The sequence below is a fragment of the Ceratotherium simum genome, chromosome X (assembly GCF_057802395.1).
Source record: "Ceratotherium simum simum isolate JZ-2026a chromosome X, ASM5780239v1, whole genome shotgun sequence".
NCBI lineage: Eukaryota > Metazoa > Chordata > Mammalia > Perissodactyla > Rhinocerotidae > Ceratotherium > Ceratotherium simum.
Window position 1 is genome coordinate 90,476,150 of NC_141940.1, and position 17,189 is coordinate 90,493,338.

At 38.9% G+C, this 17,189-nt stretch overlaps 1 protein-coding gene and 1 pseudogene across 3 annotated transcripts in view; one reads left to right on the plus strand and one right to left on the minus strand.

Moving 5' to 3' along the window:
- Positions 1-16,904, minus strand: part of ZNF157 (zinc finger protein 157) — a 37,718-nt gene extending 20,814 nt beyond the window's left edge. Inside the window, exons 1-3 of one of the 3 annotated variants that reach the window (XM_087427214.1) lie at positions 16,521-16,701; positions 14,734-14,893; positions 2,186-2,418 (exon numbers count right to left, since the gene is read on the minus strand). Coding sequence is in view for 2 of the 3 variants with exons in the window: in XM_087427213.1 (XP_087283339.1) it covers positions 14,734-14,772 (39 nt within the window). In the remaining variant the exon portion in view is untranslated. The other 2 variants (XM_087427213.1, XM_087427212.1) reach the window with 2 other exon arrangements.
- LOC101397690 (UBX domain-containing protein 4-like) lies at positions 2,312-4,020 on the plus strand (annotated as a pseudogene).
- Positions 16,905-17,189: the final 285 nt, after the last annotated feature.

Sequence of the window (17,189 nt, forward strand, 5' to 3'; positions counted from 1 at the left end):
AGAAAAAGCCTAGATTGCCTTCAAGAGACTATTGGAAGAAATATGGACATTAAAGGCGCTGTTGGAGAGTTCAGAAGGAAATGAAGAAGACAGTAGAAGAAGCTTCTGTCATCTTAGAGAATACATATATCATCATGAACAGAATATTAATCGAAATATGAACATTAAAGGTGCTTCTGGTGAGGTTTCACACAAAAATGAGGCACACGTCATTGGAAACTGGAGGAAAGACTATCCTTGTTATATATAGTGGCAGAAAACTTGGTGGAATTGTGTTCTACAGTTGTATGGAAAGTAGAACTTGTAAGGAATGAACTTGGATATTTAGCTGAGAGATTTTCAAGTAAAGTACAGTAGTCCCCTCTTATCCACAGGGGATAAGTTCTAAGACCCCCAGTGGGTGCATGAAACTGCAGATAGTACCAAAACCTATGTATACTATGTTTTTTCCTACACATACATACCTATGATAAAGTTTAATTTATAAATTAGGCACAGGAAGAGATTAACAACAATAATAATAAAATAGAACAATTATAACAATATACTGTATTAAGAGTTACTGTAGATCTTAGCAACCTCAGGGTATGATTTCTTTTCTTTCCTTATTAAGTCGAGAACTTGCACCTTTTCACTTAAAGGAAGCACTTGACAGCTTCTCTGGCATATTCAAATTGCAAGTATCACTACACTTGCACTCTGGGACCATTATTAAGTAAAATAAGGGTAACCTGAACACAAGCACTGTGATACGGTGACAGTCAACCTGATAACCAAGATGGCTACTAAGTAACTAATGGGTGGGTAACGTACACAGCATGGATACTCTGGACTATAGGATGATTAACATCCTGGGCAGGATGGCGTGAGAGTTTATCATGCTATGCAGAATGGCACACAATTTAAAACTAATGAATTGTTTATTTCCGGAATTTTCCATTTAAATTTTCAGACTGCAGTTGACCACGGATAACTGAAACCATGGAAAGCAAAATCACGGATATGGGGGGACTACTGTACCGAAGGTGTGGCTGGTTTTGTCTTGTTGCTTATAGTAAAAGGTGAGACAAAAGAAGTACATTGAGTAAGAAACTATTAAGCAAAAAAGAACCAACCCAATGATTTGGTATATTCTCATCCTACCCATACTGTACAGAATGATAAAATTAGAAAATTCACTATTGGGAACTAGTGCTACGGAGAAAAAGCCACAGGTATGGCTAGACAATCTTTTCCTAAAGATATTAGGTATGTGACTCATGGATCCACTGAACCATCTCAGCAGAATCCAGGAATAGAGAGGGGATTATCCAGTAAAGATCTGTGGGGTCCCTCTTGTCTAATGGGGACATACACAGGAGAGACAAAAGGCTTTTGAGAATGTTATATGCGTAGAACACCGCCAGCTTGAACTGAAAGGGACAGATACAGACAAAATGAGAGAAGGCTATCAGACTTCCAAAATTTTACAGGCAGGAAACAGGCTGATGATACTACCTAGCTGTAAACATGTACTACCCTGCAAGAAAAAGGAAGAATGACTTCAAGAGCAGAGCCTCTGGTACAGTCAGAGAGTAGAGGTGTGGGCCCAGAGGCAGAGGCCAGTGGAGCCACAGTAGGCAGTGCAGGGACTGGACGTGTTGCCATAGGTTCAGAAGACACAGCCACCATGGGCCCAAACGGCAGGACATCCAGCCACAGAGGATTATCTCCAGGCCTTGAAACCTAACGGAATTGCCCTGCTGGATTTCAAATTTGTTTGGGACCAGTGACCCTTTATTCCTTCCAATTTATCTCTTTTGGAATGAGAATGTCTATCTTATGCTTATCCCACCATTGTATCTTGGAAGCAGATAATGTGTCTTCTAGTTTCACAGATCCACAGATTAAGAGGAAGTTTGCCCCAGATGGATCATACCCAGAGTCTCATCCTACCTGTACCTGATTTAGATGATTTAAATAATAAGACCTGGGGCTTTGTGAGTTGATGATACTTAGATGAGATTTGGGGCCTAGAGTTGATGCTATAATGGGTTAAGACTTTGGCGGATGCTGGGATGTGGTGAATGTACTTTGCACATGGGATGGATGTGAATTTGGGGACCAGAGGATGAACTGTAATGGGCTAAATGGTGGCCCCCCAAAAATTGTCAATATGCTAACACCCAGACTCTGTGAATGTTACCTTATTTAGGACAAGGATCTTTGCAGATGTAGTTAAGGATCCTGAGTTGAGATCATCCTGGGTTACCTGGGTGGACCCTAAATCCACTGACAAGTGTCCTTATAACAGACAGAAGAGAAGGGAGTGATGCTGTGGTTCCAGGGCACCATTCAGGTCACCATCACATTGGCCAAGAGGAGCAGCATGGTCTTCATGGTGTTCGTGGCAGGTGATGATGGGCAGTCTACACATGGCTGCAAGTTGGGAAGATGAGAAAGTGACAGAAGCATCCTCAAACAGTTCTGTTGCTGTTAAAATCAATATCAAAAGATGCACTCACTAACAGTAGAAACATCAGTTGCAAATGGGAGCCAGTCAGAAAGTTTAGTCTCTGTTTCATCCCTCATTTGAACCCAATTATACTTCTGAAAACTCTCAGTCCAGATTCGTGATACGCCACCCACCTCTCCTGATACAAAGTCATATACTTAAACAGGACAAGAAAGTTCAAGCCATGTCACTCCCTCTCAGAAGCCTAGTCAATGTTCAAATCAGAGACCTACTCAGAATCTCACAGTCAGAGGGAAAAAACTAACCAAAACATTTGAAGAAAGGAAAGAAAAGTAAAAGAACAAAGAGAGATTAAGAAGGAAATTGAGGGCCGTCCCATGGCTTAGCGGTTAAGTGCGCGCGCTCCGCTGCTGGCGGCCTGGGTTCGGATCCCGGGTGCGCACTCGACGCACCGCTTCTCCGGCCATGCTGAGGCCGCGTCCCACATACAGCAACTGGAAGGTTGTGCAGCTGTGACATACAACTATCTGCTGGGGCTTTGGGGGGAAAAATAAATAAATAAAATCTTTAAAAAAAATAAAAAAAAAAAAAAGAAGGAAATTGAGGGGGCCAGCCCAGTGGCATAGCAGTTAAATGCGCGTGCTCTGCTTCGGTGGCCTGGGGTTCGCAAGTTCGGATCTCAGGTGCAGACCGATGCACCGCTTGTCAAGCCATGCTGTGGCGGCGTCCCATATAAAGTAGAGGAAGATGGACACAGATGTTAGTCCAGGGCCAGTCTTCCTCAGCAAAAAGAGGAGGATTGGCAACAGATGTTAGCTCAGGGCTGATCTTCCTCAAAAAAAAAAAAAGGAAATTGAGGAGGAAAACTAGGAAAGAAATGTTGGATATTAAAAGAAAGCAAGAAGAGTCGACAAACAGGATGTAAGAGCAAAGAAACAGAAAACGCTGAAGATAGGGCAGCTCAAAGATATATAAAAGAGCAGATTGCACTGGACCATGCAGAAAGTGCTGCTCACTTTACAAGACAAAGGACAAAGTAGAAGCTGCTAAAGCTGCTGCTGTGCTGAAAACAGGCAGAAGTGGCAGAAGTAGAATTCCAGAGGGAATCTTATGCAAGAGAAAGAAACACTATTGCAATAATTCATTTCTGTCTTCCTGATGGTTCTTCCTTTATAAATCAGTTCCCTCTGGATGCTCCTCAAGAAAAAGCACGCAATTTGCTACATAGTTTACTGCACAGAAAGACCAACTACATCCATAGTACACTCTTCCGGTCGAGACGTTTGGAGACTGTTGGCCACAGTACTGTATCCATGCCCTGTCATCTGGATATTGATTAGCAATTTCTTATTGTGCTCCTCCTGCACAGACTTCTTTGATAACATCATCATCAAAACACTCAAATTGTGTACCACCTAGCAACTCAGAAAAAAAGAGAACCAGCTAGAAAAAAGTGCCTGAAAAGCATGGGGAAGACTTCAAAAAGGAAGGGAGATAGATTAAGGATTCAAGATGATGGTGAAGATGAAAACACTTGGAATGCAAATTCTATTCAACAGATGTAGTGAGACTAGCACAATATGTGCAATAATCATTGTTTTTCTTACTTTTTTTTTCTTTTGGTGAGGAAGATTAGCCCTGAGCTAACATCCGTTGCCAATCCTCCTCTTTTTGCTTGAGGAAGACTGTCCCTGAGCTAACATCTGTGCCCATCTTCCTCTATTTTATCTGTGGGATGCCTGCCACAGCATGGCTTGACAAGCGGTGCACAGGTCCACGCCCAGGCTCTGAACCTGCGAACCCCGGCCCGCAGAAGAGGAACGCACGAACTTAACCACTGCGCCACCAGGCCGGCCCCTCTCTTACAATTTAATTCAACTAAAATTCTACTGGGGAAGTAAGACTGCTTTATGTTTTCCAACTAGTCTATATTTTAAAGTCTATCTCTCATCCTGCTTAGTGGGTGTGGGTTAAAACCGTTTAACTCAGAAAAGTCAGGAAATAAAATAACTAACTGGCTGCGAAGTCCCTACATATGGTAACCAACTGTTAGAAATCTAAAGGTCTGACACAACTACTGTCCATCAGTTTTCTTATACAGTATTTCATGTGCCCAGTATCCCTACACTCTCAGATGGCATGTTTCGTTCAGAGATATTTTGCTCTAAAACTCTTAAGCTCACACAAAGTCACTGGTACATCACTGAGTAATATGACACTGGGTCAGATGCATTTTAATTAAGCAATCAGATAATTATTTATGTGTTTTTTGTGTGTGTGAGGAAGATCAGCCCTGAGCTAACACCCATGCTAATCCTCCTCTTTTTGCTGAGGAAGACCGGCTCTGAGCTAAGATCTATTGCCAATCCTCCTCCTTTTTTTTTTCTTTCCCCCAAAGCCCCAGTAGATAGTTGTATGTCATAGCTGCACATCCTTCTAGTTGCTGTGTGTGGGACACGGCCCCAGCATGGCCAGAGAAGCGGTGCGTCGGTGCGCGCCCAGGATCCAAACCCGGGCCGCCAGTAGCGGAGCACACGCACTTAACCACTAAGCCATGGGGCCGGCCCTAATTATTTATGTTTATCCTTTCTCTTATCACTCATCAACTGCAAGCAAAATCTTGTAGTTTTTAATCCTACTTAAATATTGAATGAAAAATCTTTTCAAAAAGAAAAATAGCCATAGGAAACCTGTAATAGCACTTATGACAAGGTTATAACTAAAGATACTGTTTCCATCATCCATATGAAGATCTATCAAAAGATTTCTTGACCATCAAGTACCAGGAAATCTTTATTATAGAGGAATTACTGATTTCTCTGTGGGTGCATTGTTGTTTTTGTTTTTTTTTTGTTTTTTTTTATTTTATTTATTTATTGTGAGGAAGATCAGCCCTGAGCTAACATCCATGCTAATCCTCCTCTTTTTGCTGAGGAAGACCGGCTCTGAGCTAACATCTATTGCCAGTCCTCCTCGTTTTTTTTTCCCCCAAAGCCCCAGTAGATAGTTGTATGTCATAGTTGCACATCCTTCTAGTTGCTGTATGTGGGACGTGGCCTCAGCATGGCCGGAGAAGCAGTGCGTCAGTGCGCCCCCGGGATCCGAACCCGGGCCTCCAGTAGCGGAGCACGCGCACTTAACCACTAAGCCAGGGGGCCGGCCCTCTGTGGGTGCATTGTAATTCATGTGTCTGATTGCACTTCTTACTCTGCTATGTCTTCACAGAATATCACAGATAAATCTAGACTTCAAAGTTTTCAGCTGTGTAGGATTGTTGACCAGCATGCCTACATTCTAAAACTTGTGTTGGTATTTTCTTCTTTTTATTTCCTTTTATCCTAATATTTATCTGTTCATACTTAGAAGCTTCCTAAAAACCACAGGAAAATGACAGCGACAAGTAGATAAACAAACAAATACAAACTGACTGGGGATGTGACCATTTCTAATTCTTCTTTGGAAGATCTGGAAGGAAGATTCAGGGAGGGGTTGAGTACTGATGATAAGGAAAAAGCTGCCATGCATGGCCAGAATCATCAGCCTCCAAATAGTAGTAACATGTAGAATATGAAGAAGAAGATTCTTCACTGTCATCCACTGAATTCCTTACAATTTAGTGATCCCTCTCCTGGGACACAAAAATTCAATTTCTAGAAAAATATCTAACAAATAATGATGGTTGTACATAAAGAAATAAGTCGAGGAATTTCACCACCAAATTGTCAATTATAATGAAAACCTACTGCCATTGCAAATGTTCAAAGGATAGAATGCTATGTAACCACTAAAATTATGTACAAAATCATTTCTGGACACGGAAAAATACTTATGTAACACTCCTAATGTTTCTTTTTTTTTTAGAAAAAGCAACCATTCTTATTCGCTTTACTTTGTGGGGGATCAGAATTGGCCACCCCAAAATGTGTCTCTTTGGCTTGATTATTTTTAGACTATTTTAGATTATTAGAGACTTTGAAAGAAACTTTGACCTTCCCCCTAACTGACTAAAAGAATTTAAGATAGAAAGCTTGTCCCCAGGACAGGCCATCACCATAGATAACTCTGGGTAAAGCCCATTCTTATCAAAGTTCTGTCTACCAAACATTTGCTTTTCCATCTCCATGTGAATTGTCTTCCTCCCCTTTGAAGTCCCAAACCACTACCCCCAACATCCTCCTTTGTCTTTAGCTGAAGATGGCATTTAAGGTGGCGGGATTCGGACATTCTGGTGAGCTACTCAGCTTTCTTGGGTTCCTCTCATGTATAGATGTTATAAAGTATTGTCTGATTTTCTCCTATTATTGTCTCATGTCAATTTAATTCTTAGACCAGCCAGAAGGACCCAGAGGGTAGAGGAATTGTCTTCCTCCCCTACAACTTTATCCTCCCATTAATTTTTATATTATAGGATAAACCAAGAAAGTAATTATGTTAATGTCATTATGATTCCTCTACCAAAAAAGATACATAAGTATAATATCAAAGAAGTAGAAGTTCTGTAACTTTAATCTAAATTGGAAATAAGCTCTGTATTTTTTTTCTCCTAAGAAAAAAAGGCTGACTTCTGCTTCTGGGAAAATAAAGTAAATATACTTTTCCCTATTCCTCCTGCTAAGTACAACTAAAAACCCTGTACACTATATATAAAACAAGGAAGAGAAGACTCTGCCAGTTGGAGAGAAGGCAGACAAGCAAGGGACCTCAAAACCTGAGGAACATTATAGCAGTGACTCCCTTGAGTTTTCTTTTTACCTCATATATCCCAGAGTAGGTGCTAGAGAAGCTGGCAACCCAAAAATGCCAATGGGCACAGACAAAAACAGCTCCAAAAAAGTCTGCTTTTTTTAGTCAAAGGACTAGGAAAGGGACAACGCAGCAAGACAGAAAACTTTTAATAATAACCACTTTACTCCAGCCAAGCATCACGTAAGAAAATGTGGGTCCCAACTCCATCCCATCAGCAAAAGCCAAGTGGAGAGCATACACATCCACTCTTGTCGGGCTGTAACAAGGTGCTATACCCCCTACAACACTGGCGTGGTATTAGAAAAGACCAAGTGGGGAGCCAAGGTTCATGCCTTCTGGGCAATAATGAGCCTCCTCACTCAGTGCTATCAGTGGAGAAACCATGTGGAGCCTGGACTTCCACCCCAAATCAGTAGTAACGAGGCATCCTTCTACCCTGCTGGAGTTAGTGTCAGAGAAGGCCTAGTGGAGAATCAGAACTTCCACCAGTCACCTCAAATATAGCAATATAGGCAGGTTGAAGGGAAAAGTATGGAAAAAGATATGTCATGCAAACATCAACCAAAAGAAAGCAAAAGTATTGTCAACTATACCTCAAAAAAGCTAGAAAAAAAGAAAGCAGAAGTAGCTATATTAATATCAGATAAAGTAGACTTCAGAGAAAAAAATTACCAGAGACAGAGAGGGACATATAATGATAAAAAAGTCAATCCATCAAGAAAGACAAAGCAATCCTAAATGTGTACACAGCAAACACAGAAGCAAAAGATGACAAAACTGAAAAGAGAAACAGACAAATTATAGTTGGAAACTTCAACACCCCTTCTCTCAACAATTCACAGAACAACTAAAAAGAAAATGAGCAAGAATACTGAAGAACTCAATAACACAACGATGGAACATGATCTAGATTTATAGAAAACACCACCCAAAAACAGTAGAGTACACATTCCTTTCAAGTGTCCATGGAACATACACCATAAACAAACCTCAACAATTTTATAAGAATTGAAATCATATAGGTGTTTTCTCTGACCACTCTGGAGTCAAACTAGAAATCAATAACAGAAAGTTAACAGGAAAACCTCCAAACACTTGGAAACTAAACAACACACTTCTAAATAATCCATGCTTCAAAGAGGAAGTCTCAGAGGAAACAAAAAATACAATGAGCTGAATGAAAATGAAATTACATTTATAATTTGTGGAATTATAAATTCCTAAAGCAGTGCTGAGAGGAAAATATATAGCACTAAATGCATATATTTGAAAGAGGAAAGTCTCAAATCAAAAATCTAAGGCGCCACCCTCAAAAACCTAGAAAAAAAGACCGTATTGGGGATATGTTGTTTAAGGGTACAAACTCGGAACTAGTAGATAAACAGGTCCTGGAGCACTAACACACAGCACAGTGACTACAGCCAACCACACTGTATTACAAACTTCAAAGGTGCTAAGAGACTAGATCTTAATTGTTCCCACCACAAAAAAGAAATGATAACTATGTGACGTAATAGAGGTGTTAGCTGACACTACGGTGGTCATCATATTGCAATATATAAATGTATCAAATCATGGGCTGGCCCCGTGGTTTAGCGGTTAAGTGCACGCACTCCGCTGCTGGCAGCCCGGGTTTGGATCCCGGGTGCGCACCAACGCACCGCTTCTCCGGCCATGCTGAGGCCGCATCCCACATACAGCAACTAGAAGGATGTGCAGCTATGACATACAACTATCTACTGGGGCTTTGGGGGAAAAAATAAATAAATAAATAAAATTATAAAATAAATAAATGTATCAAATCAATACATTGTACACCTTAAACTTACACAATGTTATGTCAATTATATTTCAATTTTTAAAAAAAAGAGAAAAAAGAACCATAATAAACCCAGAGCAAGCAGAAGGAAAGAAATAATAGAAAAGAGCAGAAATTAATGAAGTTGGAAACAGAAAAACAATAGATAAAAATCAATGAAACAAAAAGCTGATTCTTTGAAAAGAACAATAAAATTGATAAACTTTTAGCAAAACTGATGAAAAAATTGAGAAGACACAAATTACCAATATCAGGAATGGAAAAGACTATCACTACAGACCCTGAAGACTTCAAAAGGATAATAAAGAGAATATTATAAACAATTATACACATATAAATTTGATAACTTAGATGAAATGGATCAATTCCTCAAAAAACACAAACTACCACAAATCCCCTGATATGAAATAATTTGAATAGCCCAAAGTTATCAAGGAAATTTAATCCATAATTTAAAACTCACCAAAAAAAGAAATCTCTGGCCCAGATGGTTTCCCTGGAGAATTTTACCAAACTTTTAAAAAAGAATTAACACCAATTACATAATCTCTTACAGGAATTGGAAGAGGAGGTAGCTTCCTAATTCATTCTATGAAGCTAGGATTTCCCTGTGATAGGCTGAAAGGGGGCCCCTAAAAGATATCCACATCCTAATCTTTGGAACCTATAAATATGACCTTATATGGCAAAAACAAAAGGATCTTGGCAGATATGATTAAGGATCTTGAGATAAGGAGAATCGCCTGGATTACCCAGGTGGGTCCTAAATGCAATCACATGTATCCTAGCAAGAGGGAGGCAAAAGATTTGACACACACACACAGAAGGCAATGATGGAAAGACAGAGCAGAAGAGACATTTGAAGATGCTGGCCATGAAGTACAGAGTGATGCAGCTACAAACTAAGGAATAGCTGCAATCCCCAGAAGCCAAAAAAGGCAAGGAACAGATTATCCCTTAGAGCCTCTGGAGGGAGTACAGCCCTGCCAACACTTTGATTTTGGCCTAGTGATAATTATTTTTGATGTCTGGCCTCCAGAACTGTGAGAATAAATTTCTCTTGTTTTAAGCCACCAAGTTTGTGGTCATTTGTTGCAGCAGCTACATGAGTCTAATACATACCCTGATTACAAAATTAGAAAAATACAGTGCAAAAAAGAAAACTACACACCAATATCACCTATGAATATGGAGGCAAAAATTCTTGACAAAATATTAGCAAATATAATTCAGCAATATATTAAAAGAATTATACACCATGAACAACTAGGGTTTATTCCAGGAATGCAGGACAGGTTGAATATTCAAAAATCAATCCACGTAATCCACCACATTAACAGGATTTTAAAAATCACATGGTCATATCAATCAATGTAGAAAAAGCATTTGACAAAATCCAACACTCATACCTGCAAACAAATAAATAGAAATAGGAATAGGAAAATAGGAATAGAGGAACTTCCTCAACTTGATAAAAAGCATCTAAAACAAAACAACAGCTAACATTATACTTAAGGTGAAAGACTGAAGATCAAGAGCAAGACAAAGATATCCATTCTCACAACTCTTACTCAACATAGTGCTGGAAGTTCTAACCAGTGCAACAAGGCAAGAAATGGAAATGAAAGGCATACAGAATAAAAAGACAGAAAGAAAACTGTCCCTATCTACAGATGACATGATTGTCTATGTAGAAAATTCCCAGGAATCTACAAGAAAACTCCTAAAGCTAATAATTGAGTTCAGTAAGGTCACACAAAACAAGATAAACTTACAAAAACCAATTGTATTTCTATGTTAGCAATGAAAACGTGGACTCCAAAATAAAAAATTTAAAACCATTTATAATCACTCAGAAATATGAAATACTTGAGTATAAATCTAACAAAACATGTAAAAGACTTGTGAGTTAAAAACTACAACACATTAGGAATCTTGAGAAAGAAGAACAAAGCTGGAGGCATCAGGCTCTTTGATTTCAAACTATATTACAAAGCTATAGTAATCAAAATAGCATGGGGTCTTGGCATAAAAATAGACACACAGATCAATGGAACAGAATAGAGAGCACTGAAATAAACCCACGCACATATGGTCAATTTATGACAAAGGAGCCAAGGATAAACAATGGGGGAAAGTCAGTCCCTTCAATAAACAGTGTTGGGAAAACTGGACAGCCACGAGAAAAAAAACGAAACCAGGCCCACTATCTTACACCACACACAAAAATTAACTCAAAATGGATTAAAGACTTGAATGTAAGACCTGAAAACGTAAAACTCCTAGAAGAAAAACATGTGGTAAGCTCCTTGACATTGGCCTTGGGGATGATTTTTTGGATCTGACTCCAAAAGCAAAGGCAACAAAAGCAAAAATAAACAAGTGGGACTACATCAAACTAAAAAGCTTCTGCACAGCAAAGGAAACCATCAACAAAATGAAAAGGCAACATACAGAATGGGAGAAAATATTTGTAAATGATATGTCTGATAAGGGGTTAATATACAAAATATATAAAGAACGCACACAACTCAATAGCAAAAAAACAAACAATTCGATTAAAAAATGGGCAGAGGATCTGAACAGACATTTTTCCAAAGATATACGGATGGCCAATAGGTACATGAAAAGATGCACAACATCACTAATAATCAGGGAAATGTAAATCAAAACCACAATGAGATATCACCTCACACCTGTTAGAATGGCTATTATCAAAAAGACAAGAAATAACAAATGTTGGTGAGGATGTGGAGAAAAGGGAACCCTTGTGCACTGTTGGTGGGAATGTGAATTGGTGCAGCCACTATAGAAAATAGTATGGAGGTTCCTGGAAAAAAAATAGAACTACCATACAATCTAGCAATTCCACTTCTGGGTATTTACCCGAAGAAAAAGAAAACGTTAATTCGAAAAGATATATGCACCCCCATGTTCACTGCAGCATTATTTACAATAGCCAAGATATGGAAACAACCTAAGTGTCTATCAACAGATGAATAGATAAAGAAAATGTGGTATATATGTACAATGGAATATTATTCAGCCATAAAAAAGGAAATCTTGACATTTGTGACAACATGGATGGACCTTGTGGGCATTATGCTAAGTGAAATAAGTGAGAGAGAGAAAGACAAATACTGTATGATGTCACTTACATGTGGAATCTAAAAAAAAAAAAAACCAAGCTCACAGATACAGAGAACAGATTGCTTGTTGCCAGAGGTAGTGGGGGAGAATGGGTGAAGGGGGTCAAAAGGCACAAACTTCCAGTTATAAAATAAATAAGTCATGGGGATGTAATGTACAGCATGGCAACTATAGTTAATAATACTGTATTACATATCTGAAAATTGCTAAGAGTAAATCTTAAAAGTTCTCATCACAAGAAAAAACAATTCTGTAACTATGTATGGTGACAGATGTTAACTAGACTTATTGTGGTGAACATTTTGCAATATATACAAATATCGAATCATTACATTACACACCTGAAACTAATATAACGTTGTTAGTCAATTATACTTCGGAAAAAAAGACAGCATGGTATCGGTGAAAGAATAGACAAATACATCAATGGAACAAATAGAGAGCCAGGAAACAGACCCACACAAATATGGTCAACCGATCTTTGACAAAGGAGCAAAGGCAACTCAATGGAGAAAGGCAGCCTTTTCAACAAATGATGCTGAAATAATTAGACATCCATATGCCAAAAAAAAAAGAAGAATCATCTAGACACAGTCCTTATACCTTTCACAAAAATTAACTCTAAATGAATCCTAGACCTATATCCAAAACGCAAAACTATAAAACTTCTAAAAGATTAACAAGGGAAAAATCCAAGTGACTCTGGATTTGGCGACGCTTTTAAATACAACAGCAAAAGTATGATTCATGAAAGAAAAATTGACAAGTTGGATTTTATTAAAATTTAAAAATTCTGCTCTCTGAAACACACTGTTAAGAGAATAAAGAGACAAGCCACAGAATGGGAGAACATATTTGCAAAACACATATCTGATAAAGGACTTGTATTTAAAATATACAAAGAACTCTTAAAATTCAACAATAAGAAAACAAACAACCCAATTAAAAAATGGGCAAAAGATCTGAATAAACACTTGACCAAAGAAGATATACAGATGGCAAATAAGCATGTAAAACTATGTTCAACATCATTTTTCATTAGGGAATTGCAAATGAAAACAACAATGAGATACCACTACACATCTATTAGAATGGTTAAAATCCAAAAAACTGACAATACCAAATGCTGACAAGGATGTGGAGCAACAGGAATGTTCATTCACTGCTATTGAGAATGCAAAATGGTGAAAAACTTTGGAAGACGGTTTGGCAGTTTCTTACAAAGCTAAATAGTCTTACCATATGACCTAGCAATTACACTCCTAGTTATCTAACCACCCAAATGAATTGAAAACTTACATCCACACAAAAATCTGTATATAAATGTTTATAGCAGCTTTATTCATAATCACCAAAAACTGGAACAACCAAGATGTCCTTCAGTAGGTGAATGGATAAGCAAACTGTGCTACATCCATACAATGGAATACTATTCAGTGATAAAAATCAATGAGCTATGAAGCCATGAAGACATGGAGGAACCTTAAATGCAAAGTGCTAAGTGAAAGAAGCCAACCTGAAAAGGCTACAGACTGTATAATTCTAACTATATGACATTTTAGAAAAGGCAAAACTATAGAGACAGTAAAAAAATCAGTGGCTGCCAGAGGTTCAGGCAGAGCGAGAGGAAGGATGAATAGCTGAAGCACAGATGAAACTGCTCTGTATGAAACTGTAATGGTGGACATATGTCATTATGCATTTGTCAAAATCCATAAAATGTGCCACACAAAGAGTGAACCTTACTGTAAACTGTACACTATAATAATAATGTATCGATATTGGTTAATTGTAACAAATGTACCACACTAATGCAAGATATTAATAATAAGGGAAACTATGTGGGGGCGGGGGAGGCCAGAACGGTATATGGAACTATATGTGCTATTTTCTCAATTATTCTGTAAATCTAAAACTGTACTTAAAAATTAAGTCAATTAATTATTTAAATGCACTTAGCATACAATCCAGCAATTGCACTCATATGCATTCATCCCATACAAAAACTTTACACAAACAATCATAGCATCTTTATTCATAACAGCCAAAAAAGGAAACAACCAAGATGTCCTTCAGCTAGTGACTGGTTAAGCAAACTGTGGTACATCCACATCATGGAATACCATTCAGCAATAAAAAGGAACAAACTATTCATATACACAACAATCTGGATGAATCTCCAGAGAATTGTGCTGAGAATAAAAAAGGCCAGTCCAAAAGGTTACATACTGTATGATTCCATTTATATGACATTCTTGAAATGACAAAATTATAGAATTGGAGCACAGATTAGTGGTCGCCAGGTGTTAAGGAGGGAGTGTGCGAGGAGGGAAGCGGTTGTGGCTGTTAAAGAGCAACACGGGGGATCCTTGTGGTGATAAAAATGTTCTGTATGTCAATATCCTGGTTATCATATTGTACTAAGGTTTTGCAAGATGTTACCATTGGGTTCGGAAACTGGGTAAACGGTACATTGCATTTGAATCTACAATCATCTCAAAATTAAAATTTATCTATAAAGAAAAAAGAAAGAAAAAATATGAAAAAGTAGTCTCCTCCTTACCTCAAGGAACCTCTGGGGTGATTTCCCATTAGCTGGCATGTTCACCTGGGTCTCAGAGCTGGAGGGGCGTCTGTAAGTGGGCTTCAGTCAGAATGAGTGGAAGATCTTACAGCCTCCAGTAAGGGAAAGCTCAACAGCTCCACAGAGACGCCAAGAATTCCTAAAAGGACAGTATTCATGTCATCAGCGTCATTCTACATTCACGCCACAAAGTTCAGCAACCCCCACTCTCAGTATTAGTCAGGGTGGATTATGGAAACAATCACGATATTTGGAGTCAAATTAATGAGCTCAGAGTCCTTTATTTATGAGTGGCTCCACACATTACCTAGCCAGCCCATCCCTCAATTCCAGGTTCAAGGCAGATCTGGGTCTGGGGGGGAGGGTGGAACTGGGGAAGTGAAGTGCTGAAGCCCCATGGGGTGGGCAGGGGAAGGACTTGTCCATGGGGACCTGGTGGGTGATGTGGAGGCAAGAAACCTGGAAACCTGGTAATCTGAATGAAAGGGATCTCTTCTGCCTTCTTTAATTATTTTGCCATTTTAGGGTGAAAAATCCCTCTTAAAGTCTTCTACAATGAAGCTCTCAGACTCTTCTTTCCAGAAGATAGTAAAACATTAATGATATTATTTATTAAATCAACAAATGGGGGGGGACATGCTGCTACTAACTTACACCAAAAAGCATTTGACACCATTCAGCAGTCATTACTAATAAAAACTCAAACTAAAATTAGAGAACTAAATCAGCTAAATATCACAAAAACCATTTACAAGACATAGCCCTGAAATACTACTCTAAAAAGTAAAATGATGTAGATATTGCCATTAAAATTAGCAACAAGATAGGGACGTCTGATACAACTCAAAACTGTTTCTCTGGCTCTAGCTCACACTGTAGATAATGAAACAATCATAATAAATATTGCAAAGAAGTGAAAATGCAGCTTTCTTTGCCAATGATATGATTTTATGCCTGGAAAACCTACCAGACTCTACTAGAATTCATAGAGTAATTTGACAAGAGGCTGGATACAAGTTAAAATTATAAGAGCAGATAGTTTTTCCTCTATAATAGCAATGATCAAATGAAAATGGGAAAAAAATCCATTCATAATGATAGCAAGAAATATATAAAATATGTAAAATAAACTTTTTAAGGCTCTGTACCTATACGATTAAAATCATTTTTTAAAAATTGACAAATATAAAATAATCACACAGACATACCACATCCCTGGACAAGAAGATTTAATAAAAATGTCAACCCTCCCAAAAGCATTATGTTAAAGTAATGTAAAGAGTAAATAAAAAAAGAAAAATTAAACACAAAGCTCAATAATAATAATATGATGTATATAAAATGCTGTGGAATGCAGCTAAAGAGATTCTTAAAGGGAAATTCATGTTCTTAAATGTTTTTTAACGGAGAAAGGCTGAACATTAACGAATTAACATCCAATTTAAGAAGTTAAAGAGAAAAAAGTACAGATAGCAGAAATTAAGGAAATAGAAAACAAAGGTACATCAGAGAGGATCAACAAGCCAAAAGTTGGTTCTCTGAAGGCTAATAAAATTAGCAAACCTATGGGGAGACTGATAAAGGAAAAATCTAAACACACACTAGTAAGAACTGACAAGATGCAATAAGGAATCTAAAAGCTGACCACCCCACAAGCCCCCATCCCTGATCAGCAGAGATTCTCATTCACTACATTCTTTAATTCTCCAACAAGTGACCCCACAAAGTGACAATTTATCATTCCCAAAAGCCAACAAAGCCATCACCTCAAAATCACCTCAGTGACTGTCACGCCATAAACCCTCGTGCACTCTCTTATAGCGCCGCGCGCCAATTAGGCTTAAACGGCCTCTGAGGGCCACTTCCGTTTCCTGTCCTCACCCCTGACATTGCCCCTTTTGGGGCTGTTGGTTTCGCATACGATCCTAAGGGCTGTGAGGCTGTGGTCTACTCACTCTGAACCAGGTGCGATTATGGATCGGCAGACTTTGTCCACGAGTGGCGTTGTCGGGCGAGGAACATGGCTGCGCCGAGGCGTTCCTCCATGAGGGCCGCCATCTTGGCGTCCATTCCGTACAGTGGGTTGTTCCACAGAAGGCGGGGGCGGGGGGCATTGTTCAGGGGTAGAAACCTTCTGAGGGCAAGCTTCCGGGAGGAGCTGGTGTTTGAAACTGGGTTCTGTAGATCTGCGCAAAGTTTATAGAAGTAGAGGTGCCCACCCCCATCCCCGGGGGGAGGGGAGATGTGTTCTAATCTTCAAGGGCGATACCACTGGTGGGGGGGAGTCAGGATTACAGTTTCCTCCCCGGGGATGTCTCAGTATTAAACGAGAAGTTAGGATGGTACAGTCCCTGTCCTGGCCTATTCCACTGGGCAAGAGAGGGAAGGAGTCAGGATGGTACAATCCTCTCCTTGGCGATACCACTGGGAAGAGG